Source organism: Coccidioides immitis, assembly GCF_000149335.2.
Source record: "Coccidioides immitis RS genomic scaffold supercont3.4, whole genome shotgun sequence".
Classification (NCBI taxonomy): domain Eukaryota; kingdom Fungi; phylum Ascomycota; class Eurotiomycetes; order Onygenales; family Onygenaceae; genus Coccidioides; species Coccidioides immitis.
The window spans coordinates 610,724-634,723 of record NW_004504311.1 but is presented as its reverse complement, the minus strand read 5'-3'; the positions used below and the strand labels follow the sequence as shown (position 1 = coordinate 634,723).

Genomic DNA, 24,000 nt, shown 5'->3' with positions numbered 1-24,000 from the left:
GGTTGGTTGGGTTGACGGAGCGACAACATTGATACCTGTTTTGTACCTTATCCTCTTTTACCCTCTCTCCCGAAATAACTTCGCCTCTCAGGTTTCATCAGAGAGATGTCAAGTTCGGGATTTTACCCTCAAGACTTAACTACATCATGAGCATATAGTTAAGCGTAGTCCTCCACATACACAGTATCGTTCTGCCTTCTATTGGATTGCCGCCAGCCCGCTCTTTCTCTGTGGTTGGATTGCATGTGCTCCCTTTGCTTTTATGGCCTGGCCCTTCTCGTCCACACTTAGGCCCTTGAAATCTCCAAGTGTCCTGGCTCGCCCGCAAGAATACCAGGGATCACTCCGGAAGCATGATCAGCCTCGGAACGGGGGGGAAAAGAAGGCAGCATACGATGTCTCGGACGGTGGGAAGCTGCGACATCGATTTGGACGGCACAGATGCCACGCATAGCAGGCGTTGACCAGCCATTGCGGTTACTACTACTGTGCCTGCTTTCTCTAATGCTGGGGAGCCGCGACTGGGTGTCTTGCAGCAAGAGCGCGGGCAGCCAGCCGCCGTGCGCTCCGTCGCATCTTACGAGTAGACGACCGCAGCGGAAAACACACATGCTTTTCTCTTCTCTCCCTGTCCATTGACGTGCTATTCATTATAGTCATATCATCTAGAATTTGATTTGATTAATTTGGTGACAATGAGCCATTTAATGCATTTGAAACTTTCCTTCGAGCGGCATCTCCGGACCAAACCTTCCCGGATGAGCACGGTTATCGCCGAAGCTCTGCCGGAACGTCTTCCTGTTGAGGAGGAATGCAGCTCTTCCTACAGCCCAAATCACTTCTACCCCGTGCGTCTCGGAGAGATCTTCAATGAGAGATACCAAGTCGTTGCAAAACTTGGATTTTCATCCAACTCAACTATTTGGTTGGCGAAAGATCTTCACCAGTGTGTTCCGTTCCATCCTTGCTCAAGGGCTATCACTGACGGAATAGATGGCGTTGGCGCTCGGCACGCTACGTTGCCGTCAAAGTAAATGCGAACCCTGACGATGTCAAGAGTGCTGCTGAAAGGGAATTCCAAGTCTCCCAGCTTCTCCAAGGGACCAAATCACGCCTCGTCAATAGCAAGCCGGCCGGGATTACGGGACACCAGTACGCCCACATACTACAAGACTATTTCAACCTGAATGGGCCGCATGGAGTCCATTTCTGTACCATCTCTGATCCCCTGGGAGAGTCTCTCGAAGATTTAAAGCAGCGCTTAGAAGGGAGGATTCCTTTGAATCTCCTGAAGGCTGTCACCAGAATGATACTCAGAGGCCTTGAGTTCCTTCACGCCGAGTGCCTCTTCATCCACACAGGTACCTTATCAGTTCACAAGATTGTTCTGTATCAATTTCCCGGCGCTAATAGATATCCAAGATCTGAAGCCGGAAAGCATAAGGTTAACTCTGGGGAGGTGGGAACCCCAAGCTGTCGCGCGGGCCGAACGGAAAACACCACGGCCTCAGAAGAAACTCGAAGATCGGACAATATATACTTCGCGCCAGGCCGGCGATCTCAACGACCTGGTAAGAGTAGTGATTACTGACTTTGGAGCTTCGGTGGCTGGAAATGACTGCTTTCGGTATGAGCATCTAATCCAATCCCTTCCATACCGCGCTCCAGAGGTAATCATTGGGGCGGGGTGGAGTTATGGTGCCGATATCTGGAATCTCGGCGTCATGGTATGAGTGAATTTCCTGCCAAACTCTGGAGATGACGCTAAGCTATCGCGGTAGATTTGGGACTTGCTTGAAGGAAAGAACCCATTCGATTCAATCTCTAGCATGAACGCAGCTTCAGCTAGGAAGCATCTTGCTCGTCTCATCGGCTTCCTCGGGCATCCACCAAACGATCTTCTTGCTCGGGGGTCAGATACCCATCGATATTTTGATGATAAAGGTAATCTTCAAACTATTCTCCACTTAACTACCCAGCTAATGGGTTGGTAAGGCAACTTTCTATCTCCCGAACTGATACCCGAGAGTGTTCCTTGGGAAGGCCTTCTTTCTCGTGTTCAAGGGAACGAAAAAGCCGTGTTTTTAGACTTCATCAGGAGAATGCTGTGCTGGAGGCCAGGCGATCGAAGCAGTGCCGAGGAACTTCTTTTACACCCGTGGACGAGTCAAGTGAAGACTGAAAGGCTTATAGGTCGGGAGTGGTATCACTAATTACTTCCTTGGAGAGTTGGCAATATTGGATCTGCTTCAAGATGACTTCTATGGGGCCTGTCCTTGGCAACTTTTCAGGAATATACCCTCCCAGACATAACAAACTGAAGCGCACAATTCACTCATTTATCTTCGTGCACAGCTTCCAGAGTGGAGGGAAATGTATAAGGTAAGTAATGGGGTATTGCTGGATTGCTGGATTGTTGGAAATAGATGGCTCTAATTAATCATAATCATGTAAGTCATTGAAGATATGGGAAAAGAAACATTGGGCCCAAAAAAAAGAAAAAAAAAAAAAAAAAAAGAGAAAAGAAATTAGGAAAAGCAGGATAAAAACAGGTACAATATATTATTAATTACATAGTTACTGAGTAGATTAGAAGCTAATAATAATAATGCTATTATTTATATTGGCCCTGACAGTCATTGTCTACTTTCACCCTGTGACGTTCTAACTGACAACTGCATAGGATAGTCAGACTCTTAACCTGTGCAGGTTATCCAAGGGACCAAAGAAGGATATTCCAATTTGATCACTAAGTGCCATTCACACTACAACATCTGATAGAACCTTTCTGCACTTCAACTCTAAAACAGTGTACCTGGTACCAAAGACATGAGAAAAGCCCTGATGATCATTGCTGGTATTTGCGTGCGTCGCAGACACCAAAAAGCCCGTTTAATCTCTTCAAATAGCATATTCTACCATTTTATGATGAGTTACCCAAGGTTGCTTTACTTGCAGGCATATCTCCATTCTGGGCCTCTGGGATGACTCCTTTTGTGCATTCAAGGCCAGAAAAATTGGCGAAGATAAGAGCTGTTGATATTTATTAGCAATCATTCTGATCTGGTTTAATAGGCCTCCTGTCCATAATGTCTTCGTGGATTGTCCCTTCGATCCTGATTCTGGGAAATCTGGGCCAATTTGACTACAGATTCAAAGAACCGAAAAGACCCCCCGTGCTCTTATTTCAATGGTGACCATGCGGTTAGAAACTGCTGGTATAAGGACCCATCAAAAGCCGCCGAGGAATGGCAACAGGTTAACATGAGGAGGATTGAGGGGCTTCATGTCAGAGAGGCGGTGGAAGCCAGAGAAGAGGCGGCAGAGATTGGAAAACCAACACACTCTGTACTCACTTGGGGAATCACGAAGGCTTCTGGAGGAAATTGTCCTGGAACCAAAGCCACCAGTCAAAGACAGCGTTCTGCACCGCGGGATCAGGGAACTTGGCCCATTCACCAGCACTGCTGAGTTCCAGGACGCGTTGACAGATGGCATCTGCCCTCACACTCCAATCCTTTCCTGCAAAATATTTGGTGAAGAAGCCCTCCACATCTTGAAAGGTGCACCAACAAATCTCTTCAAATATCCTCCCTTCCACCAGCTGACACATCTGCTCAGGTCCTTTTTGTGACAATGACATGGCTGTGTCAGCTACCTTTTGGATGACAAGCCAGACTAGCAGTTGACAGTGATCATAGCAGAGGTGGCCTTGCCAGACGCGCTTAAATAAGTCTGCCAAATCTGAATCCACATTTTGATCAGCAATTCATGATTGAAGGTTGAAGGCTGCATCCCCTCCCTAAAGAGCATGAAGGAGGTTTGAAAGCGCATTTTGATAGAGTTGGTCAAGACTATTGATGGCACCATTGGATGAAATTAGATATGACTCATAGATTTTCTCTGCCTCTTGCAGCAAGCTGCATAAATCATTAAGTGAGTGGGTTAAAGGGTGGTCCTTGATGATAGATTTCTCATCTAGTGAAAGCTCCACCATGCTGACAGTGTAAGGAGATTAGTTTTGATATTGATGCGAGGAAAACATATGGAGGTGGTTTGGCTTGGTGCGACCATTTCATGCGCCTGGGCGAAACGGGCCAACGTTTCAAGGTTTGTCGCGTGCCAGTTAAACAGAGCCAGAAAAGTTGGCTGTGTCAATATCAGCGTTGCTCGTGCTTTCGGTGTGGAACTAACATAAAGCTTGTCTTGGGCCGTATAGTATGCCGTCGCTCTTGAATTTGCCCGACTTTTTACTCGAGGGGATCATTGCCATGGGCCATGTGTTATTTCGGATTCAGCATTAGCTGGTACGGTGCTTCCAGGACGGACAGGGTGATGGATGGACTCTTCTCGGTTTCTCTAGCAGTTTCTTACCTGCCGCCGCACAAACACTCTTACGACACGTACTTATTCTTTTTACCTAGAGGCATAACTATTTCACGTTCACATAGTCTGGTTTCCACAAAGATTCGTCGATTTGCTTGGGTATGAGAGGCTGAACTACACAGGGTGGATGCTTTCTGGCGATCCCTGTTTCGAAAATCTGTAAATTAGATCTACCTCTGATGATACCTCTGGGCGCTTGAGACAGACATCGATACCGATGGAGTTCGTGCGGGTAACTAGTTAATTAATGACTAAAAAAGATCCTCGAAGACGCCATTCGAAAGAAGCTGTTGGATATGATCACGTGATACCGCATCTGACTGGAGAGGTTGATTTCGCGTTTCGCGTTTCGCAGCACCGTCCCGCCTCTCGACTCAAGTCTTCAAACAGGGTTCGTGACAAGCCAGGATGGTCAATCACTGGGAAATAGACGATTCGGATGCCTCCACACAAAGCAGCGAGGATGATGGATTGACAGATCCTATACCAAGGGAGGGACCAAGTAACATTAATATCAACGATGCCGTCGGGAACGGGGACAACCCCATCATTGACATGTCCGACACCCCGAGTGCGGAAAATGATAATAATGACGATAATGATTTCTTCAGCGACGGAGAAACCACTTATTTGCAGTTTAAGAATAGAAAGAAGCGGAAAAGATCCGCCGCGCTGAAACGGAATTCGAAACGTGCACAGAACAGTTCTATTGTCGGCCGCCGCGAGGAGCGGAAGGATAATGACAATGAGGGGCATATTCGTGAAAAGCCTCGCCAAATGAAAAGTTACGGTGAGGCGTCTTCTGAAGGTGAAGCGATGGAAGATGCTCTCCCCGATTATTTGCAAAGGCGTCGCTCTCAGTTCGACAAGAGGAGAGAACGTCTCCTGGAGGCGGGCTTGAGGTTACCGCCGGATTATGAGAGTGTTGAATTCTCGGATGATGAGCGCCTGCAGGACTTGAGAGAAAAGCCTTCGTTTACGAATATTAATCCCTGTCGGAAGTATGAGGACATACAACTTCCGTATTCATTGGGGTTCGTACCCGCTCCGATTGCGCAGTGGCTTCGAGATTATCAAGTGGAAGGTGCAAGCTTCCTTCATGAGCTGTTCGTTTACCAAAAGGGTGGTATCCTTGGGGATGATATGGGCCTTGGGAAGACGGTACAGGTTATTGCTTTCTTGACGGCTGCCTACGGGAAGACCGGCGATGAGAGAGATGCCAAGCGTATGCGAAAAATCAGGCGAAAAGGAGACAGCATTTGGTATCCAAGATCCTTGATTATATGCCCAGGCACCCTAATTCAGAACTGGCGGTCTGAACTTAGCCGTTGGGGGTGGTGGTCTGTTGAAGTATATCACGGAGACACGAAAGAAGAGGCTCTGCAATCTGCCATTTCTGGGAGGGTTGAGATTCTGATTACCACATACACTACCTATCGCATGAACAAAGATTCATTAAATATGGTTGAATGGGATTGTGTTGTAGCTGACGAGTGTCATCTCATGAAAGATCGCAGGTCAGAGACGGCAAAATCGATGCATGAACTTAATGCTTTGTGTCGCATCGGCCTTACAGGGACCGCGATTCAAAACAAGTATGAAGAGCTATGGACCCTCTTGAATTGGACAAATCCTGGTAAATTTGGTCCGGCTTCAACGTGGAAGACCACGATTTCCGATCCGTTAAAAATTGGCCAGTCTCATGATGCCACAGTCTATCAACTCAGCAAAGCCCGGAAAACGGCGAAGAAACTGGTGAAAAATCTTCTCCCTGCATTTTTTCTTCGACGCATGAAGACGCTAATCGCAGATCAACTTCCGAGGAAGAGTGATCGTGTCGTGTTCTGCCCACTCACTGAAACTCAGGCAGATGCATATGAGAACCTGCTAGACAGCGCCATGATCGAATGCGTCAAGATGTCTTCTGACCCCTGTCCATGTGGCTCAAAGAAGAAGGCGGGATGGTGCTGCTATAAGAGAATTCCTGGTGGCGGACCGTGGCAGAACTACGTGTTTCCAGCTATTTCCAATTTACAGAAGTTATGCAACCACCTCGCAACGCTTATTCCACAATCAACTGACCCAGAAGAAAAGCAAGAGAAAGATCTTGCTATGCTAGAGGTTGCAGTACCCGATCAATGGCGCGAGTTGTATCGCACTCGAGGTTCGATCCTCAATTATTCGAATCCCGAGTTTTGTGGGAAATGGAAAGTTTTAAAGAAGTTGCTCAAATGGTGGCATGCGAACGGGGACAAAGTTCTCGTATTTTCTCACAGTGTTCGGCTGCTGAGGATGCTACAGATGTTGTTTAACCATACCAGCTATAATGTCAGTTATTTGGACGGCACAATGAGCTACGAGGACAGAGCTAAGGTTGTTGATGATTTTAACGCGGACCCTCGGCAATTTGTATTCCTCATATCCACAAAGGCTGGCGGTGTCGGCCTTAATATCACGTCAGCTAACAAAGTGGTTGTTGTCGATCCGAATTGGAATCCTTCGCATGACTTGCAAGCACAGGACCGTGCCTATCGTATAGGCCAACGGAGAGACGTTGAGGTATTCCGGCTGGTGTCTGCCGGTACGATTGAAGAGATCGTTTATGCCCGACAAATATACAAGCAACAACAAGCAAATATCGGATATAACGCAAGCACAGAACGAAGATATTTCAAAGGAGTGCAAGAAAAGAAAGACCAAAAAGGCGAAATTTTCGGTCTTCGCAACTTATTTGAATATAAGGATAATAATATCGTTTTGAGGGATATCGTCAACAAGACGAATGTTGCAGAGAGTAAAGCCGGCGTTGACGTTGTTGACTTCGAAATTGACGAACGAGGAGATGATGAGAACAAAACCCTTGAATCCACTGATGCATACACTGAGGATGCTGCAATGAGCCAGTTAGCGGCCTTAGTTCAAGACGGCTCCGATGCTATTAAAAAATGGGGTGAAAAAGATCGCTCAGTTACGCCGGCTAGGCATGATCCCATTCAGGCTATCCTAGTCAGTGCTGGTGTGGAATACACTCACGAAAATTCAGAGGTTATTGGCTCATCGAAGATCGAAGAACAGCTCAGCCGTCGCGCAGAAATGGCCGATGATGGCGGCGATATAGGCAAGGAGCAAGTATTCCAGGCGTCCCAAGGCGATGCCAGCTCATCGTCACTCTCGGCACTAACCCGGGATGGGAAATTGGTCAGGTTCAAGTATCATCCACCTGAGGACGTTATGAGGAGACAGTTTTGTAGTATGGCGAAGGAGAGTGGCTACGAGAACGCGACAGAGTTTGCGTTGGTGGTAGAAGGAATGACACAAGCTGACAGGCGAGCGTGGCTAGAGAAATGGTACAAGACGAGAAGGGAGCTTTTACTAGGGGAGAGACCACGTACGAAGTCACCGAGAACTGGTATGAAGATTAACGAAGAACTGGGCCAAACTTGAACTGTGAAACGAAGGATGACGGAAAGATATGGTGTCAAAGCTCGTCGTTGTGACCGAACAACCGTCGGCATGGTTCAAACCCGTGGTTTAAAAGAAGTATGGTGCAGGCCCGCCGCTCTCAGTCTGATACGGCCGACTACCTTCCCTTGTGACCAAACGGGATGATTCCTGCTCGTATCCGTCGTTGGAAGTGGAGAGAATATTCAATTTGAACAATTCACGTCTCGAGTTTGTATAGAAGGCAGTCGATCAAGACTGGGTCAGGTATTACCGCTGGCCTGGGGGCAACATCGAACCGCATAATACTCGAGTTAGGCCACGAACATAAGCTCATGACAAAAGTTGAGAAGGATGAAAGTTGATGTACAAAGGTCCGATTAATAGTGGATGAGGAACGCGCTGTTGTGGTGACAGCTGTGAAGGATTCTCGAAGATACAGGGCCACGAATGGCATATCAAAATTAAATCAAAACCAGAAAAGCAATCATCTATCCCATGTCGTCACCATCGAAATTGCCCTTGTTCTCCCGAAGCCTGATGTAGGGTAAGAAAAATGAAACACATAACTCCATCGCTAGAAGACCGAAAATTGCACCAAAAGCCATGCCGCCGAGGATATCATAAATCAAAACCACGAGAGAGTCCATAAAGCAGGGAGATTAGGCCATTTCTCCTGCCACTTGGCAAGGATCTCAGGCACTTTCTCGTCAAATCCCTTTCGAGCTGCACCACCTCCCTGATCCCAGCCATCAATCCCGTTTATCTTTCGTTCCTGGTCGGCAGATTCATTTAATCGGTCGGCGAGGTCAAGGATCGCCTTGCTTCCAATCAATGCTTCTTCGTGGTTGTCTCTAATATCGACATTGAAGACATGAACCGGCCGATTTAGCGGCGCGCCGCGATTCATCAAATCATCCACCACGGCGTCCCAGCATTTCTCTTCACATGTGATAATCACATCAACAATACCACCTTCTGTCCCAAGGCTGCCTTTATCACCCCGTGATACATGATCCAAGCGTGGCATTCCAGGGAGCCACTCTTGGAAGCGCTCCGGTCCCCATTTAACACTCCTGTTTCGATCAAGCATGGGTAAGACGCCATTGTTCCTATATAACCGCGGGTCTTTGGATTGCAGTTCATCGTAGATTTGAGAATATGATACAGTATTGAAGTTATACACGTTTGGTTGGGTGATCGTCGGACCAGGGAGGCGGACCAATGACCCCGTGCCGAATGAGATAACTGGATATGACGAAGGGGGAGCGGCGAGGCGGTTGTGAGCTTCCATAGAGCGGTTTTGGTTTGCCGCGCATACTGTGCAGAATTTGAGCTTGTAGGATGTAGAAGTGGGATGTGGAGGGGTAGAGGATGGTTTTTCTACGGTGCCATCAGGCGCTTGGGATGGTGCTGATGGGATCGACTGAAGCTCTTCTGGTAGAGGTGGAGGCGGAGGAGGCGGAGGAGGGTTTGGAGTGACTGATCTTGAACTGGCGTTGCCAGCTAGGCGAGGATCTGAATTCATGGCAAACTGTCTCTTGCGAATTGGCCCTTTTCAGCAATGGTGGAGCGGATGCGAGTTAAGTCCTAGAGCCGGCTGGGCGCTTGGGGCGAAGGGATACCGTCAAAAAAGCTCTAAGAAAATGACAATTAGCAAGTCTAGTATTGTATGAACAATTTACTGATATGATTTATGGAGTAATTATAGCTGGATCAGAGTGATTAAAGTTGCGTATAGTCGTTTTCTCCTCACAGGTAGAGTAGGACAGCTCCAATAAACAGGTTCATCATACAATCGAAAGGGACAAAAGGGAAGATAAGAAGAATTTCGACAGTCTACCATACCTTAAAAGCAACTGGATCTACTTTAGTCCGGAAATATTTGTGGCGGTTATCGATCCCTAGCCATGACTGTGATGAAGCTCTACGTTGGCGATGGTGGTGGTGTTTTCGAAGCGAAGTCGAATTTACCTTTTAAGAACGCTGCCTGTCTAAGCGCACTACCCCTAATCGGGTTAGTCTCCTATACTAGTTATCACGTGGCGACGGACAAATGCCCCAAGGTCGGGAACAAGCTGGGATCAAAGTCGATCACCGTCAAACAGCGACAGCCCAGAGGTCAGGAAGAGATGAGCGGCAAAGGGAATGGTGAGACTATAGATCATAGACGTTGCTTTGTACGGAGTATGTGCTAGCTAACAGATCAATTGTGCTCTCTATGCAAGAAGCGCCCATAATACTCTCACAATCGGGAGTTTCTGGGCTCAGCGCCAAATACAATGCGCTTATCCCATGCAGCTTGTGCCTTCCAAGACCCTTGCGAAGCATCGTCTCCAAGGATCCAGCGCCTGGCAATCTCTCGCGCAATGTCATCCTGATCTCTTGATGCATCCAAAATCAGGAGGCAGCCACAAACAACATGCTCGAGGTCCCGCAGATAATTTCGCCCTTCCCATTTCAGCTGCTCCTTATCCTTGTTATTGACGCCCGTAAGCCACTGCTCCCATACCCGCTGGAGCTGTCGGCCTTCATTGTGGAATCCCTTGGAATTGGATACGTTTAGTGCATTTGAGACCCAAGCACCTAAGACTGCCAGGCATTGCGGACCCTCTCTTCCCTTGACTACGCGGACGACGTCGTCGGCCATGATATCTGTGGTTCCTTCCCAGATGCTCAAAACGCACGCATCTCTAAAGATTCGCGCAATATTGAATAGTGGATCTTCGTTCTCAAGATATCCAACACCGCCAAGGTTCTCCATGCATGCGCGTACTCCCTTAATTGCTCGAAGCGCTGTCTGCGCTTTGACCATGGGTGTAAGAAGGCGCAATAAGGCATGCGCCTGCTGTGGAGTTTGAGGAACGATGTTCGCTTGGGCTGCGGGCGTACGCCCGCTTTCTTGGCCCTCAGAAACGCCCAACAGAGCTGCCACGAGAAATGTCAAGTGCGTGTTGGCAGCGTATTTCACATGGTCTTGTGCCAATTTTCTAACATGTGCTGGCATATCCATCAACATCGTGTTTCTCACCGCTCTCACCTTTGCATAAGCCTTCGATATGGCCAAGCCGCGGCCCCAGTAGCTTACAGCCGCAATAGCGTTTTGTAATCTGGTTATATTCAGGAGGGTAGAGATCTCTTTGACTCCCTGGCCTTCCTTTCCGACAAGGTATGCCCTCATGCCTTTGAGTTCCAATTCTGCTGTAGGTACGGGCTTGGTGCCCAATTTGTTCTTGAGTCGCTGAATCCGGATCCCGTTCAATTCAGTTTCGCTATTTCCTCCTCTTACTCTTCTGCGCAGCGGGGCGTAAAATGCGCTCACCGCTCCATCCTTGCTTGTTTTCGCAAGCAGTATGGTCATATTGGCGTCGGTCGCCGATGAAAACCATTTGAACCCATCAATGCGCCACGGCCCCAGCGGCATACCATGGGCATCCACGCCGTCCGTTTCCAGTTTCTCCGCCCCTGAAAGTTTTCTGGCTACCGTCTCCGTGCCACGGACATCGCTCCCTCCCTTACGTTCCGTCATCCACTGGCCACTTGTCCACGCAATGGACGGGTCGCGACTGGTAAGTCGTCTCCGAGCTTCCGCGAATATTTCTCCATTCTCTCCGTCTAGATGCCTCCCCAATAAACAAGCTGCTCCATCCGTCATCGCACTGGGACACGTCACCATCGCTGCGCTTGGTACCCAGAGGAAAAATTTCAAGCTTTGATATACCCGGTTATTCCAAAGGTCTCCACCACTTGCTTTCTCATAGCCACTCGCAACGATTCCCTCTTTGATGCCGATATCTTGAAGCGTCCGCCAACCTTCACCGGTAAATAAAGAATCTTGCTTGTTTTCCACACCAAAAGTTGTAAGAGGCTTTACAGATGGCAAGTTACGCTCTGCATCAGCGATGTGCGACTGGATCGGCTTGGAAAGCACCAAGTTGGAGAACTGTGTGAGGTCTTGGTACAGATGTTGCGGAATAGGGCTTGGAAGGTGAAGGGAAACCACGCGACGGAAGATGCCATCGTCTTCGATCGAGGGAGGGATGACCGGTGGGCCTTGGAAGAAGCCGGCGGTAGAGCTAGATGGCTCCATTCCGTGCACTTCGAAGTGGGTAAGATGCTTTGCCTTGTAGATAAAATCCTGATTAGTCCTTCCTGTAGCTCGACTACGGTAGAAAGGAACATTTATATCGGGATATCAGGTTGTATATGTTTTTATAGATCTTTTGAGCTTCTCCACACTTCACATTTGCTTCCTTGGGTTAAGCCTCGGCATGTGAAGCCATCTCGGTAACCGCAAGTTAACTCTCTCCCATTGAACCTAATCGGAACAACCTCACTTTATCTATAGCATTTGAGGCAGGACGGTCACATATTCATGACCACAGCCATGGTATGAGGCTGGCATCCTCCATTCGCCCCCTTCCCACTTTCGTCTTGCAGAATCTTGATCATTCCTCAGCCGGGTTAAAACACATGCAGGCAGAGTGGAGCAGTCACACGGTGGTTTGCCTCGGGGTTTGCCCGTTAGTCATCAGAAAATGCCGAGCACTCATCGTTTCATCGCAACGGTGGGGGCAAGCTGCGTATCACGACGTTGACGGTGCTGACGGTGGTGATGATGAGGTGCGACCCAAAGGCGCAATAAATTGATGGACAAGCTGCTGGTTGAAAGTCAAAAAGATGGATGCGACAGATGCTAACAATGGCTTTCGACCAGCTCTCATCGTAGTGGACATGCAGGAGGACTTCTGCTATCCGGTAAGTTCTGCAAGCTCTGATCATGCCCAAACAGAACGCTCTCAGGCTGATTAAAACCGCTGTCTGTCGCTGCAGAATCCTCTTGGTGTTCGCGGTGGACGTGAGCTTGTCCCGTTAATAAACGAACTAATTGGGTACCCGGGATTCGTCCTCAGAATTGCGACTCAAGATTTTCACCCCGCGACCCACATCTCCTTTGCTACAAACCACCCGGCACCGAATAACAAACCATTCGAGTCGTATATAACTATGAAAAACCCCGCGCCAGGCAAGGAGTCTATAACCATGCCTCAGCGCCTGTGGCCCGTGCATTGCGTGCAGCACACGCCCGGCGCGGAACTACTTCCTGGGATTGAGAAGGAGAAATTTGATTTAATAGTCAGGAAAGGGATGGATGAGAGGGTAGAGATGTATTCTGCGTTTGCGGATGCGTTTGGGAACACGGACTGTGTGGCTTCCGGGGGTGCAAGCGCGGACCTAGAGACGGCGCTGAGGGAGAACCAGGTGACGGATGTGTTTGTGGTGGGTGTCGCAGGGAGTTACTGCGTCAAGTTTACGGCTATCGATGCGATGGAAAGGGGATTCAATGCCTACGTGATTGAGGAGGGTACTAGGTGTGTTGATGAGGGGGACGTGTGGAACGAGACGAAAGCCGAATTGGCTGGTCACGGTGTTAAGGTTGTTCGGCTTGATGGGCCAGAGGTTGGAATGATAAAAAGGAGTGTGTGAGCCGTGTTAGCGAAAAATGGGCAGATGTTACGGGAGTGCTTGGAGGCCTCTTAACCGGCTACCATATATTCTTTGCAGCCCTCAGTATAGATGACCATTTTTGTTATGAGAGTGGACTTTGCATTGGTCGGATACAATAACTAAGTTGACTAAATAATACCGAGAGCTGTCGTATTTCCGCGACGGAGCTGACGCTGACACCGATTTAGTGGTAGATTGGATAGGAACTTCACAAACCGATCAAATCGCATTGGCAGGCCTCGGTGGGACCGCCTCCCTGTCGCCGCGTCGGACGTATCTGCAAGGCTAAAAATGGCGCCCAGCAACGCCTCCCCTTTGACGAAGAGAGATCGACATAATATTTGGTCCGTTTCGCAGCTTCGCGCGTTGCCAGATGCCCAAGGTTCCAACAGACACCGGAGATGCCAAACTGCAGTTCCCCCGCATCGATTCCAACAACCGATGAACTCCCGGCCGCCGCCACAGCGGCTACTCAGCTCGCCAGCAAAATAACGGAAACAGAACCGCTGCCTTACTGGCTGGTCAACGTCTCGCCAGAGCAATGGCCGTCGGAATGTCCAGAATTTCTTCGAAACCTACCAGAGAAATCGATCAAGATTCTTTCGACCCCTGACTCCGAATACGTCCGGCAAGATTGGCAGCTGGTCAAGCAGATAACAGGTTGAAGCCTTCTCCTCCGCTGTGACTGATTGCCCCACGCGATATATTAAACTACATACTAACCGTGGCCCGCAGCAACTAATCAAATCCATCTGTTCCACCGTGTGCCGTCGCACCTGAGAAAGTACCTCGAGTACATGGCCAAGATTAAGGCGACTTATGGTTCTGTCCTCGACTTTATCATCAAGGAACGGCTGCGCTGGGATGACTTGAAACCCAAGAGTTTACGTCCTTTTGAGCATTCAGGTTCGTATATAGACGTCACTGTCTCAGTTTTGTGTATCTTGTTTTCTTCTTCTAATTCTCGCCTTTTTTTTTTTTTTTTTCTTGTTCCTCTCATTTTGATTCAGGCCGTCCGGATTTTACATGTGCGCTGGGAGAGTGCTGCTGACTCCCGGATGTATGATAGATGACTACAAGGTTCTATATAATGACTGGCCATATGGGGTTGAAGAGGACATCGTACACTTGGTAGTGTGGACAAAGTTCGAGCTTGAAGATGATCCCGCGACGGATGATTTGACCCCTCAGGCCAGGAGAGAGATTGACGACTTTGTTGGACGGGTGTTCAGATCAAAGGTTCCGTCACAACAGGTGAGTTGACTGGAGCCTCAGAGCGATGGCCGTGGAGGTCTGGGTAGCGGCCAGGGAACACTGATTCTTCGCTCCAGGTGGTGTGGTTTAAGAATTGGAAGTCATTGAAGTCGGTTCATTCAGTGGAACATTTCCATATTATGCTAAAGGCGCCAGACATGGCATTCGTGCACGAGATCACGAATGGCGACGTGCCCCTGGTTGCAAAGGTCCGAGCTCAATAGGTGGTCGCATCTTACTGGCGCCCCAGTTGCTGTCATACATAAATTAGGACACGACAGTTTTTAGCCTCGTAGCCATGCAGATATCACAGCCAGCGCTAGGGAATCTGGACCCTGGACCGAGGATTTTGCCCCAACGGAAATTTAGATGAGGCTGTAGTTAGTTGGGTTCCGTCTTCCGCTTCTCGAAATTCGGGCCTCGGGGGCCTGCTGGGGAGACCCCTAAGCTTCTGAAGATGGGTTCTCAAAGAAAACCAGCGCCAGAAGGAAGAAGATTCTTCCCGCTCAAATCCACTGACAAATGCGATCTGCCAGCAGTCCCGTTTGCAACACCGACGGAGCGGCGACGACGCCGGGGAATTTGTGCAAACACCAACGGGTTCTAGTTGTTTAGTTCCGTTGCCTGCCCCTCATTTGATAATCCCGCAAAAGCTTCTTCTTTGCCAGCCCGTTCCTTTTTATTTTTATTTTTTTTTTTTTCAACAAAAAAACAAAAGTGAATTGCACTGCTGCGTGACCAGCGCAGAGTCTCTCCTCTCTCTTGAAGCTCAATAATAACTACTAATTTTTCTCTCTTCTTGATCCTTCGTAGCACGCTGTTGCATTCCCTCCCAACACCCCTGGTAGTTGACCCTCTGCGTTTGTATATCTCTTTTTCTTCCCGCTTGACCTCATACGTAAGAGGCATCCAGATATCATCGCCGACCGTTTCGCCACTGTCGTGTGTACATTTGCCTAGTCAACAAAAGCCGGTTCCTAGCAATTCGATTCCTTGATGTCTTGACGTGATATTTTCGATTGTCTGAGCTAGATCATCTAAAATTCAGAACTTAACATTTGACCCGTCATGCTACCCAAGCTACCTCTGGGACACGGCCATCATACTCCCCGCCGGTCCTCGTTAAACAGTGCGTCTTGAAGGTCCTTGCTGTAGCCAGCCCGTGCGACTTCTTTTTGATTCATCTTCGCCGTGTCGCCAATTGGCACCATCATGCGGCCCATATCTGACACTTTATCTTCCTTTGCACCTGCAGGCAACAAGTCATCCACCGCGGATGAATCGAGCCAGCCTACCTCACCTGGCGTCGAAGATGAGACGGTCGTGGAGCCTGATCAAGGCAATGGTGAGTACACCGGCTCTCCTATGATCAGACCTGCTCTGCCACCCACAGCTGCTAATCGCCTGTTGCATTCTCGCAGTCCTGTCTCACATCATCTCACAACTACGGCCCGGCGCAGACTTGAGTCGCGTGGTCCTACCCACGTTTATCCTCGAGCCACGTTCCATGCTGGAGAGAATCACAAAGTACGTCGAGTTGTTCTTCCCCGGTGTATACTTGTGGTCTTGCTTGTTGGTTGAACAGGGCTGTATTAATGGGGGGATCGCTTGTAATAGTTTTATGGCCCATCCGGAGACTCTCCTCGACATGCCCAAGATCGACGACCCACTCCAGCGATTTGTATCCGTGGTCAGATTTTATCTCAGCGGCTGGCATATCAAACCTCCGTACGTGATAATGTCCTAGCTGATCTACGAGTGACAAGATAACGGACAACTAACCTCGAAAACAGAGGTGTCAAGAAGCCCTTGAATCCAATTCTAGGGGAAATTTACACATGTTACTGGGAGTATCCAGATAAGAGCCACGGCTACTATATTTCGGAACAGACGTCGCACCATCCTCCCAAGTCGAGCTACTTCTTCATGGTTCCCGAGCATCATATCCGTATCGACGGTACCTTAAAGCCGCGAAGCCGATTTTTGGGGAATTCCGCCGCAAGCATGATGGAAGGGATAGCTATTTTGCAATTTCTGAATCGAGGAACAGAAAACCATGGTGAAAGATAGTACGAGACCCTCCCCTTCAGTAATGTCTCTGTGGCTTCGCTGACACCTGGTGTAGCATCGTTACACAGCCAAATATGTATGCGAGGGGAATATTATTCGGCAAAATGAAGTACGAGCTTGGCGACCACAGCTATGTAAGGTGTCCTGAAAACAACCTGGTCGCAGACGTGGAATTCAAAACCAAAGGCTACTTCTCCGGAACCTATAATGCTATTGGAGGTTCGATAAAAAACGAAGCTACCGGAGAAATATACTATGAACTCTCTGGGTTCTGGAACGGAGAGATGTATATCAAGGATGTGGCTGTAAGTATGTTGCGACCCGGTTCCAAACTCACATGCTGATTGGGTGGACGTCCAGACCGGGAAAAGGGAGCTCCTCTTCAACGCCACAAATGCCAAGCATTCACCACCTCTCACTCGGCCTCTTGAGGAGCAAGAGCCACGGGAATCCCAAAGGCTTTGGCATTCAACAACCCAGGCCTTGCTTGCAAGGAATCATGAAGTAGCTACCGAAGAAAAGACAAAAATAGAGGACAGGCAACGCGAAGAAGCGGCTCAGCGAGCCGACAAGGGCGTGGAATGGCGCCCAAGGCTATTCAGGCGCGTCAAGGGTGGACCTGGTGGCCCCGAAGAAGGAGAAGAGGATCTTGACTGGATCTTGAATGCCGTTATGTGAGTTATACTAAGAACCCTGGCCTAGCACAGTGCTGATATAATTTCAGTGATTCACAAGACCCAAAGTTGGCTACACGTCAAATTTTGGCGGTGGCGCCGATATTAAAAGGACAAGTCGTTAACCATCAGTTTGATATTCCCGCACACTGTCCATCATCTCACCATTCCAGTACACCCAACTCAGTCACCAAGGAGCAGCCTAATAACCTTATCGACCTTGGAAATGATGGAGCTGCAGATCAGCGAGAAACTACGAAAAACAATGGATCAGGAGAGTTGGTGGATTTGCTCAGCGGCAGTGGAAACGAAGGCCAGAAACAGATATCTTTAACAATGAACCCTCTGCAGCCAACAATCAGCGACCAGGGCCACCCAACAAGGAGAAGAGATTCCGAATCGTCAGGCGTGGATGAATTTGTTGATGCTCAGGATTGAAATGTGATGTCTCGGATATGACCTTCAACAGGACACAACACTCTGAGCTCGCATGCCACAACCAGGACACGTTCGGCGGTTTTGTTGGGTGGCGATAATAGTGAGAGATTGATATCTTTAGCGTGCCTCCCAATGGCGTCGCAAGATGCCAAAGAACTACATGAGTTATCATACCCAGGCGAGGTATTCCGATCTCCTCCTATTGGCCGAAAATCAGCCTATAAACCCTAAAGGCACGCTCGGCCAAAGATGGTTATCTTAAATCGCGTAACGACATGGAAACGATTGACGTGCATTTTCTACATCAGATATTTTGATGAACATCTTACTATCTTTACGAAACTATTTACATCATGTGTGCGGTGAAAAGGGGATTTATGAAGTTCCAAGTTCAAAATTTTGTTTTTTCCTTTAAAAAAAGGGCATTCACAGAGCTTTTCTTCAGCCTGTGTAGACACTATAATCATAGACGACAAAGCTTAAAAAAATTAGTGTGATGGAATATGAGTTTTCTTTAATCTAATTCAGTATAAGATAGCGGTGTAAAAATCCCTCTGATAAGCATCCCTGGGTATAGGTATCATCAGTCCGTACGCGTTTCCTGGTCCTGGCCATCCAAAACACCGACCCAAAAGGAAAATACAAGCAAATAAATTTGCATCCAGATACGCCAGGAAGAGACCACAAACTCCAAAGAAGAACAACCAACAAAGCAAACCCACCGCATTATGTGTACAGCTCTCCTCTAACCCCCAAGCCTTTCTCTTGATCTTTCCTTCTGCTAGGTCTTGACCCTCCAATCCCCAGCGTGCTGACACCCGCACCATCACGATCCTCTTTTTCTTCTTCGCCCAACAACTTCTCCTCTTCAAGCTCCTTCTCGATTTCCTCCCTCAAGCCTAATATATCTGGTGGAATCACACTCATTTGCACACTGGGCGCACCTTTGATATATCTCAATTGCTCCATTGTACTCTGCACCAACGAGTCCAGGTACGCTTTAGAATTTTTATTCTCAACTTTCCGCATTTCCGACAAAGGCGGAAATAATGTGCAATCGGGACGGAAGTGATTGCGGAACTTTAGGGAGTCCGGAAGAACGGGATTGAGGTCGCTTTCGGCTTCGAGGCAGATGGCTGTTTCGTAAGCCCAGAGCCGCGAGACGTTGCGAGGGGTGTAGCCACCTCCGCCGACGACGAGGGTGGGTAGACCGAAGGTTTTGGTGTATGCGACGCAGGCGCCGTGTGCACGGATGTTAAGGTTGAAGCAACCGAGGCGATCGCAGCCAAGACTGTCGGCACCACATTGGAGGACGATTGCGCCGGGTTGGTAGGTGCGGATGCAGGGTCCGATAATGGCTTTGAAGAGGGCAATGTAATCGTTGTCTTCGATGCCGTCGTTTAAAGGGACATTCAGGGAGTGATGAGCGCCGGGGTTGAGCGGATGTGAGGGGCCAGTGCTGTCTAAAGGTCCGGTGCCGGGGAAGAAGTTTTCCTTATCGTATTTGTGGAAAGAAACCGTGAGGACACGGTCTGTAGACCAGAACGCTTGTTCAACTCCATCGCCATGATGCACATCGATGTCGATATACATCACCCGCGGGTGGATTCGGAGTAACTGAAGGATTCCAAGCACGATATCGTTAACGTAGCAGAAACCACTGGCTTCCGACTTCTTAGCGTGGTGCAAGCCACCAGACCAATTTATAGCGATTTCAGATTGATTATTGCAAAGTTTACGCGCTGCATCTAGGGTTGCACCGGCGTATAGCGAGCAATAGTTATAGAGTCCATCGAAGACCGGGCAGTCGTCGCCAAAGTTGAAACGGGCGAGGGTCTCGACTTGGGCCGTTGACTCCATGTCTGCAGGCATCACTTGGGTGAGAAACTCGAGGTAGTCCGTACTATGGAACTCCGCCATTTCCTCGTACGTCGCCGACCGGGACAGGTACAAGTCCATCGCGTGGTGCATGCCGTAGGCCAAAACGAGTTGCTTTGTGAGAGTGAGTCGCCATGGCTTCATGGGGTGATTAGAGCCGAAGTGATGCGGTTCAACAGCAGGATTAGCGTGCCATGATACACGGTAGCCCTTGGGCCGTTTGACGATGTCATGTTCGACTTCGTTTGCAGTTTTGGCGTCAAGGGCCAATGTCTGATTTGGAATCGGTGGCGCGCCGTATTCTTGGACAATAGTGGATCGGGCCATGGCTATCTAGAGAGGTGAGAGACTGGGGCCAACGAAAGCGGCCATGAGACGACGAGCCAGTATGCGACCACAAATGGCACACTTCTTTGGATGGATCGCGAGAAGAGATGAAGATTGATCGTGAGACGGTGCTGGCGGCGCGTTTTCGGTCTGGCGTTCTCTGCGGCTCCGGCCATCAAAATTGGGCGGCCAATCGCAGGCCTTCCCTTCTGAGGTACGGCGCTAACCCTAGTTTGGCTTAGTGTTTCGTCCAGCATCAAACCATAACGCTAATCCAAATATAGTTAGTTTGTTGGTTCGTGCACGTGGCGGCGTCAAGGCGGTGTGATTCTGCCTTGCGCCATCGACTTTCTTTGCCGGCGCGTCCATCACCTCTTCCACCCCGGAGATATCGAGACGATCACGCTCTTCAAAGCAGCCTGGTGCTTCAAGTTTGCTAGTTTATTTTGTATATCGGTGTATTGTTTTTTTGGGATCGCTCTGGTGGTCTTGTTGCGTCGTTCCTCGATATGTCCCATACCGAGGACTGCTCCACGGTTCTGGAGCAGTTTGTCCATGATGGTAAGTCACTTCACAATATCTTTCACTGGTCTATTCTCTATTTAGAGCTAACAGTCATTCCACAGTGGCAAACCTTCCTGCTGAAATCAACCATTTGATGGAAGAAATACAAGCCAAAGACAAGATAATACAGGAGTGCCGTGCTATAATAAACTCCCGCGATGCTAGTCTCCAAAAATTCATCAAGCTCAATGGCAGCCATTCGCTCAACCCCAAGGAGGAATCGTACAGCAGCACCATACTTCAGAATATGGACCGTTGCCAGACATTGCAGGACGAAAAGATTGCGCTAAGCGAAAAGGCAGCAGTTATTCTTGACAGACACGTCAAAAAGCTGGACATCAAAATCCGCGACTTACAGAACGATGGCGTTCTTCCTAATGACCCGCCTATTCCATCTCTTTTCGGCACCAAAGGCCAACTTCGCGATCCTACCAAATCAATACTGTTTAACGAACCTGGTCAGGCCGACGCATATCCTTCTCCTCTCAACCCGACATCCGGAAACGCGGCCTTGCCCGCTAACCTGCTTCAACGACTAAACAGTGCTGCGGCGGCTGCCGCTGGGATATCTGCTACGGGTGGAACAGGTGGAAGGAGTTCCGCCCCGGCCACCCCTGCAGCCGCCTTACATTTTCAACAACGCCATCGTGAATCTTCTGCTGGTGCGACTGAGAATAAACGGCGAAGGCTCAATGCCTCTATAGGGAATTTGCCGGCGGCCCCTTCTGGACTTCGTCAATCATCCTTGGGCCCTGGCACGCCAAAAGGTGGGACCCCTGGTGCCACCCGTGCCGGAAGCGCCGGACCTAGGGCGACGGCTGTAACAAAGAAAGCAACTATTAAAAAGGTCGCCCCTCATCAACAAGTGCGAAAGATCAAAGCCGGTGCCGCGGCTACAAAAGCTACCAAGCGCTCATCTAGTGGAAACGGTCGTTTAAAAGCTGTGTCTGCTAATGCTGGTTCGCGAAAGAGGTCTCCGGCCTCGGCGACAAGCGTCGTCGAAGAAGAGGATGAATCTATGCTTAGCAGCGCCGATCTTTCAGACTCTGAGAATAATGTTTCCCGCCGCCAGGCTGGTAGGGACTCTGACGAAGAGATGGAGGATGAAGAAGATGAGACAGGAGAGGATACCAAGGTTTATTGTACTTGCCGGAGTGTAAGCCATGGGGACATGGTTGCCTGTGACAATGACAATTGTCCGTATGAATGGTTCCATTGGAAGTGTGTAGGGCTCACAAGGGAGCCACTTGGAACATGGTACTGCGAGGAATGTCGGAAGAATTTGGGCAAGTGATTATCATTGTCCTTCTTTTTTTCTTTTCTTTTCCTTTTTTTTCTTTTTTTTTTTTTTTTTTTTTTTTTTTTTTTTTTTTTTTTTTTTTTTTTTTTTTTTTTTTGGGGAATTTTCAGTCTGGCTACTGTTCTTCTGCGGATTGTCATTAACATGGGATGACGAGTTATGATGATCAACGTCTAATTCATTCATGATATATTTATTTTAATAAAGTGGTCAAAAAAAAACAGCTCCATGTATAACATCCAGTACGGAGTACATGTTATTCATTTGTTCTGGGCATTAGACCTGACACTGCCCAATAGTTGTACAAACATCCAAAGCAAAATGTCAGTGTTTAAGTGTGAAACAAACTCCGACGCTATGCTGTATATTTGTGACACAAGAATATTATATCAAACATTTTTTTTGTAGGGCTTTCCCGAGTTTTGTAGATTTTCTGATATCCGACCTAGCCCTGAGTATAGACATCACTGAGAGTTGGGTTTAGTTGTCGTCTCCAGAGAGTAGGCAGGGAGGTAAAAATGAGGAACGGCTAGCATGAGACGTGCGATAGCTAGGTTGCAGGTATTCGTGAAGCGAGGTCATATTAGTGTTGATGCCGTCGAATTACACTGATTGAATGCGTTGCAAAGTTGGAATGTGCGGTAAGAGATATCTTCGAGCACATGAGTTAGAACGAAAGACGTGCTTGCAACCAATCCTGGAAGTATTCGCAGTTTTCTGCATTGACAGGTCCGCCTTCGTTACAGAGTGAGAAGACTGGGCATCTGCCACATGGTACTTCGGTCATGCCATTACTTCCGAGAGTAAGCTGATCTTGATCGGACGTGTCCTTTCCAGCCCCCGGGGCCTGGAGGCCGAGCTCCCGCTGGAGAGATATCTGATTAGGCTTTTTAACACTTTTGTAAGCCGCTCCATCACGGAGAGAGATTAGCCTGCCATCGTAGCAAAGCATCTCGAGAAGTTGCGCTATACTTCCTTCTCCTAATGTGACAGGAGTCAAGCCTGAAGCGTTGATCGCTTTGGTGATGTCCATTACGGTGGGATAGCCTCCGTATGAGGGTAGATAGGGGATATACTGGGATTCGGTGGACTTCGGGATGTCGTTTTCTAACTTTCTCTTCTTCTTTTGCCGATCGGCCTTTTCGGTATCGTACCAACTCCTTGCGCTAACCCAGCGCTCTATCCAAACACCCAAACTGTGTATAAAATCTGCATCCAAAACACCATCCGTGAACCAAGCTCCTCCAGTGACTTCCTCGCTCGGCTGCAGTCCAGCCAGCATGTAGATCTTGCGCTGTGGGTATTTGACATTGCGTACTGATTTGATGTAGTTCTTCGCTTCGAGTGACTTCAAACATCGGTTCATGATAGTCTGGTGTAGATTGGTTCGCGCTTTAATTGTCTTGGTCCAGACGCCCTGGCGGCCGGTGGAATGAATGACATTATACACCAGGCGTTCTTCGGCATTGAGGTTTTGAAGTCTGCGATGAGAGCAAGACGATTAGCTTCTGCTTCTTTGGCTAGTAGGATGAAGACGCTCCGCCCAGACACACTCACTTCTCTGCATCTGACTGTTCGACGACCTTCCAAGCAAGCCGATCATCTTTACCATGGAGCAGACGGAACAAGCTCTGGTCCACAAGTGACTGAGCGCATTTCATCAAGAGAGCCACATCGTTATTCGGAATAACGCCCAACCCCAGCAGGTCCTGCTGGTAGAACAGGTGATCGGCAGAAAACCCCGAAATACATTTATCGTAAAGAACCGAGGCAAGCTCATTTACGTCTTTTGACGCTTTGGCCCTTGGGCCAGCTGAAGAGGACGAGGCCATGTCGTGAGAGGAGGTGGATACAATGCTCGAACGGCCGAGCTGTGAAAAAAATCACCGGGGCGGCAGAGGATAACTCATAGTCGAATCTCTGGCTTTCATCCGAAAACGAGACTGACAACCTGTGTTAACTTGTGTCTCTGATGGTGCGTTAAACAAGCACCTCCAGAAGTCGACAGTCCACTGCCATCAACTTTTTTTTTAATATTTTATCTTTTTTATTTGGTGGAAGTGGGGGGGGAGAGTATAAGCTTGGAGGAGCCAAAATTTAGCCACGGAGAGATAACACTATAAATGTGCGAAACTTTGATCTGGTCCAAAAACAACGATG

The 24,000-nt window shown here is 48.6% G+C and overlaps 11 protein-coding genes across 11 annotated transcripts; 6 read left to right on the top strand and 5 right to left on the bottom strand.

Annotated features, from left to right (window-relative positions):
• Positions 1-695: 695 nt before the first annotated feature.
• CIMG_04484 (CMGC/SRPK protein kinase) lies at positions 696-2,213 on the top strand (the record flags this gene model as incomplete). The annotated part of the gene is made up of 5 exons (XM_001245042.2): positions 696-946; positions 994-1,361; positions 1,423-1,727; positions 1,782-1,944; positions 1,996-2,213. The coding sequence occupies 5 exons, from the start codon at positions 696-698 to the stop codon at positions 2,211-2,213; spliced, it is 1,305 nt and encodes a 434-aa protein (XP_001245043.2).
• Positions 2,214-3,364: 1,151 nt separating this feature from the next.
• Positions 3,365-3,997, bottom strand: CIMG_13363 (uncharacterized protein; the record flags this gene model as incomplete). Its single annotated transcript, XM_001245041.2, has 2 exons — positions 3,365-3,645; positions 3,868-3,997. The coding sequence occupies 2 exons, from the start codon at positions 3,995-3,997 to the stop codon at positions 3,365-3,367; spliced, it is 411 nt and encodes a 136-aa protein (XP_001245042.2).
• Positions 3,998-4,794: 797 nt separating this feature from the next.
• Positions 4,795-7,830, top strand: CIMG_04482 (DNA excision repair protein; the record flags this gene model as incomplete). The annotated part of the gene is made up of 1 exon (XM_001245040.1): positions 4,795-7,830. One exon carries the CDS (start codon positions 4,795-4,797, stop codon positions 7,828-7,830), a length of 3,036 nt encoding a protein of 1,011 aa, XP_001245041.1.
• A 625-nt stretch (positions 7,831-8,455) lies between these two features.
• On the bottom strand, positions 8,456-9,355 carry CIMG_04481 (RNA polymerase II subunit A domain phosphatase ssu72; the record flags this gene model as incomplete). The annotated part of the gene is made up of 1 exon (XM_001245039.1): positions 8,456-9,355. One exon carries the CDS (start codon positions 9,353-9,355, stop codon positions 8,456-8,458), a length of 900 nt encoding a protein of 299 aa, XP_001245040.1.
• A 399-nt stretch (positions 9,356-9,754) lies between these two features.
• Positions 9,755-11,917, bottom strand: CIMG_04480 (uncharacterized protein; the record flags this gene model as incomplete). The annotated part of the gene is made up of 2 exons (XM_001245038.2): positions 9,755-9,836; positions 10,077-11,917. The coding sequence occupies 2 exons, from the start codon at positions 11,915-11,917 to the stop codon at positions 9,755-9,757; spliced, it is 1,923 nt and encodes a 640-aa protein (XP_001245039.2).
• A 341-nt stretch (positions 11,918-12,258) lies between these two features.
• On the top strand, positions 12,259-13,471 carry CIMG_04479 (isochorismatase family hydrolase). The gene is made up of 2 exons (XM_001245037.2): positions 12,259-12,585; positions 12,661-13,471. Exons 1-2 carry the CDS (start codon positions 12,508-12,510, stop codon positions 13,312-13,314), a joined length of 732 nt encoding a protein of 243 aa, XP_001245038.1. The 5' UTR covers positions 12,259-12,507; the 3' UTR covers positions 13,315-13,471.
• A 149-nt stretch (positions 13,472-13,620) lies between these two features.
• CIMG_04478 (uncharacterized protein) lies at positions 13,621-14,863 on the top strand. Its single transcript, XM_001245036.2, has 4 exons — positions 13,621-13,995; positions 14,071-14,241; positions 14,405-14,589; positions 14,667-14,863. Exons 1-4 carry the CDS (start codon positions 13,737-13,739, stop codon positions 14,811-14,813), a joined length of 762 nt encoding a protein of 253 aa, XP_001245037.1. The 5' UTR covers positions 13,621-13,736; the 3' UTR covers positions 14,814-14,863.
• Positions 14,864-15,424: 561 nt separating this feature from the next.
• On the top strand, positions 15,425-18,299 carry CIMG_04477 (oxysterol-binding protein). Its single transcript, XM_001245035.2, has 8 exons — positions 15,425-15,718; positions 15,845-15,934; positions 16,011-16,116; positions 16,207-16,317; positions 16,383-16,658; positions 16,715-16,964; positions 17,020-17,333; positions 17,384-18,299. The coding sequence occupies exons 1-8, from the start codon at positions 15,658-15,660 to the stop codon at positions 17,769-17,771; spliced, it is 1,596 nt and encodes a 531-aa protein (XP_001245036.2). The 5' UTR covers positions 15,425-15,657; the 3' UTR covers positions 17,772-18,299.
• CIMG_04476 (histone deacetylase phd1) lies at positions 18,249-19,976 on the bottom strand (the record flags this gene model as incomplete). The annotated part of the gene is made up of 1 exon (XM_001245034.2): positions 18,249-19,976. One exon carries the CDS (start codon positions 19,974-19,976, stop codon positions 18,498-18,500), a length of 1,479 nt encoding a protein of 492 aa, XP_001245035.1. The 3' UTR covers positions 18,249-18,497.
• Positions 19,977-20,485: 509 nt separating this feature from the next.
• CIMG_04475 (PHD finger domain-containing protein) lies at positions 20,486-21,834 on the top strand (the record flags this gene model as incomplete). Its single annotated transcript, XM_001245033.2, has 2 exons — positions 20,486-20,537; positions 20,603-21,834. The coding sequence occupies 2 exons, from the start codon at positions 20,486-20,488 to the stop codon at positions 21,832-21,834; spliced, it is 1,284 nt and encodes a 427-aa protein (XP_001245034.2).
• Positions 21,835-21,997: 163 nt separating this feature from the next.
• On the bottom strand, positions 21,998-23,888 carry CIMG_04474 (DNA-directed RNA polymerase III subunit Rpc34). Its single transcript, XM_001245032.2, has 2 exons — positions 23,398-23,888; positions 21,998-23,321 (listed from the first exon to the last, which is right to left on the bottom strand). Exons 1-2 carry the CDS (start codon positions 23,670-23,672, stop codon positions 22,508-22,510), a joined length of 1,089 nt encoding a protein of 362 aa, XP_001245033.2. The 5' UTR covers positions 23,673-23,888; the 3' UTR covers positions 21,998-22,507.
• Positions 23,889-24,000: the final 112 nt, after the last annotated feature.

What these genes read in the sequence shown, in the direction of transcription:
- CIMG_04474 (XM_001245032.2), bottom strand. Translation starts at nt 23,672, where the DNA reads ATGGCCTCGTCCTCTTCAGCTGGCCCAAGGGCCAAAGCGTCAAAAGAC. An exon ending in GAACAGTCAGATGCAGAGAA is followed by an intron (nt 23,322 to 23,397) that starts GTGAGTGTGTCT and finishes CTCTCATCGCAG; the next exon opens with ACTTCAAAACCTCAATGCCG.
- CIMG_04477 (XM_001245035.2), top strand. Translation starts at nt 15,658, where the DNA reads ATGCTACCCAAGCTACCTCTGGGACACGGCCATCATACTCCCCGCCGG. An exon ending in GGAGCCTGATCAAGGCAATG is followed by an intron (nt 15,935 to 16,010) that starts GTGAGTACACCG and finishes GCATTCTCGCAG; the next exon opens with TCCTGTCTCACATCATCTCA. An exon ending in GAAAACCATGGTGAAAGATA is followed by an intron (nt 16,659 to 16,714) that starts GTACGAGACCCT and finishes CACCTGGTGTAG; the next exon opens with CATCGTTACACAGCCAAATA.
- CIMG_04479 (XM_001245037.2), top strand. Translation starts at nt 12,508, where the DNA reads ATGGATGCGACAGATGCTAACAATGGCTTTCGACCAGCTCTCATCGTA. An exon ending in AGGAGGACTTCTGCTATCCG is followed by an intron (nt 12,586 to 12,660) that starts GTAAGTTCTGCA and finishes CTGTCGCTGCAG; the next exon opens with AATCCTCTTGGTGTTCGCGG.
- CIMG_04478 (XM_001245036.2), top strand. Translation starts at nt 13,737, where the DNA reads ATGCCAAACTGCAGTTCCCCCGCATCGATTCCAACAACCGATGAACTC. An exon ending in ACGTCCTTTTGAGCATTCAG is followed by an intron (nt 14,242 to 14,404) that starts GTTCGTATATAG and finishes GATGTATGATAG; the next exon opens with ATGACTACAAGGTTCTATAT. An exon ending in CAAAGGTTCCGTCACAACAG is followed by an intron (nt 14,590 to 14,666) that starts GTGAGTTGACTG and finishes TCTTCGCTCCAG; the next exon opens with GTGGTGTGGTTTAAGAATTG.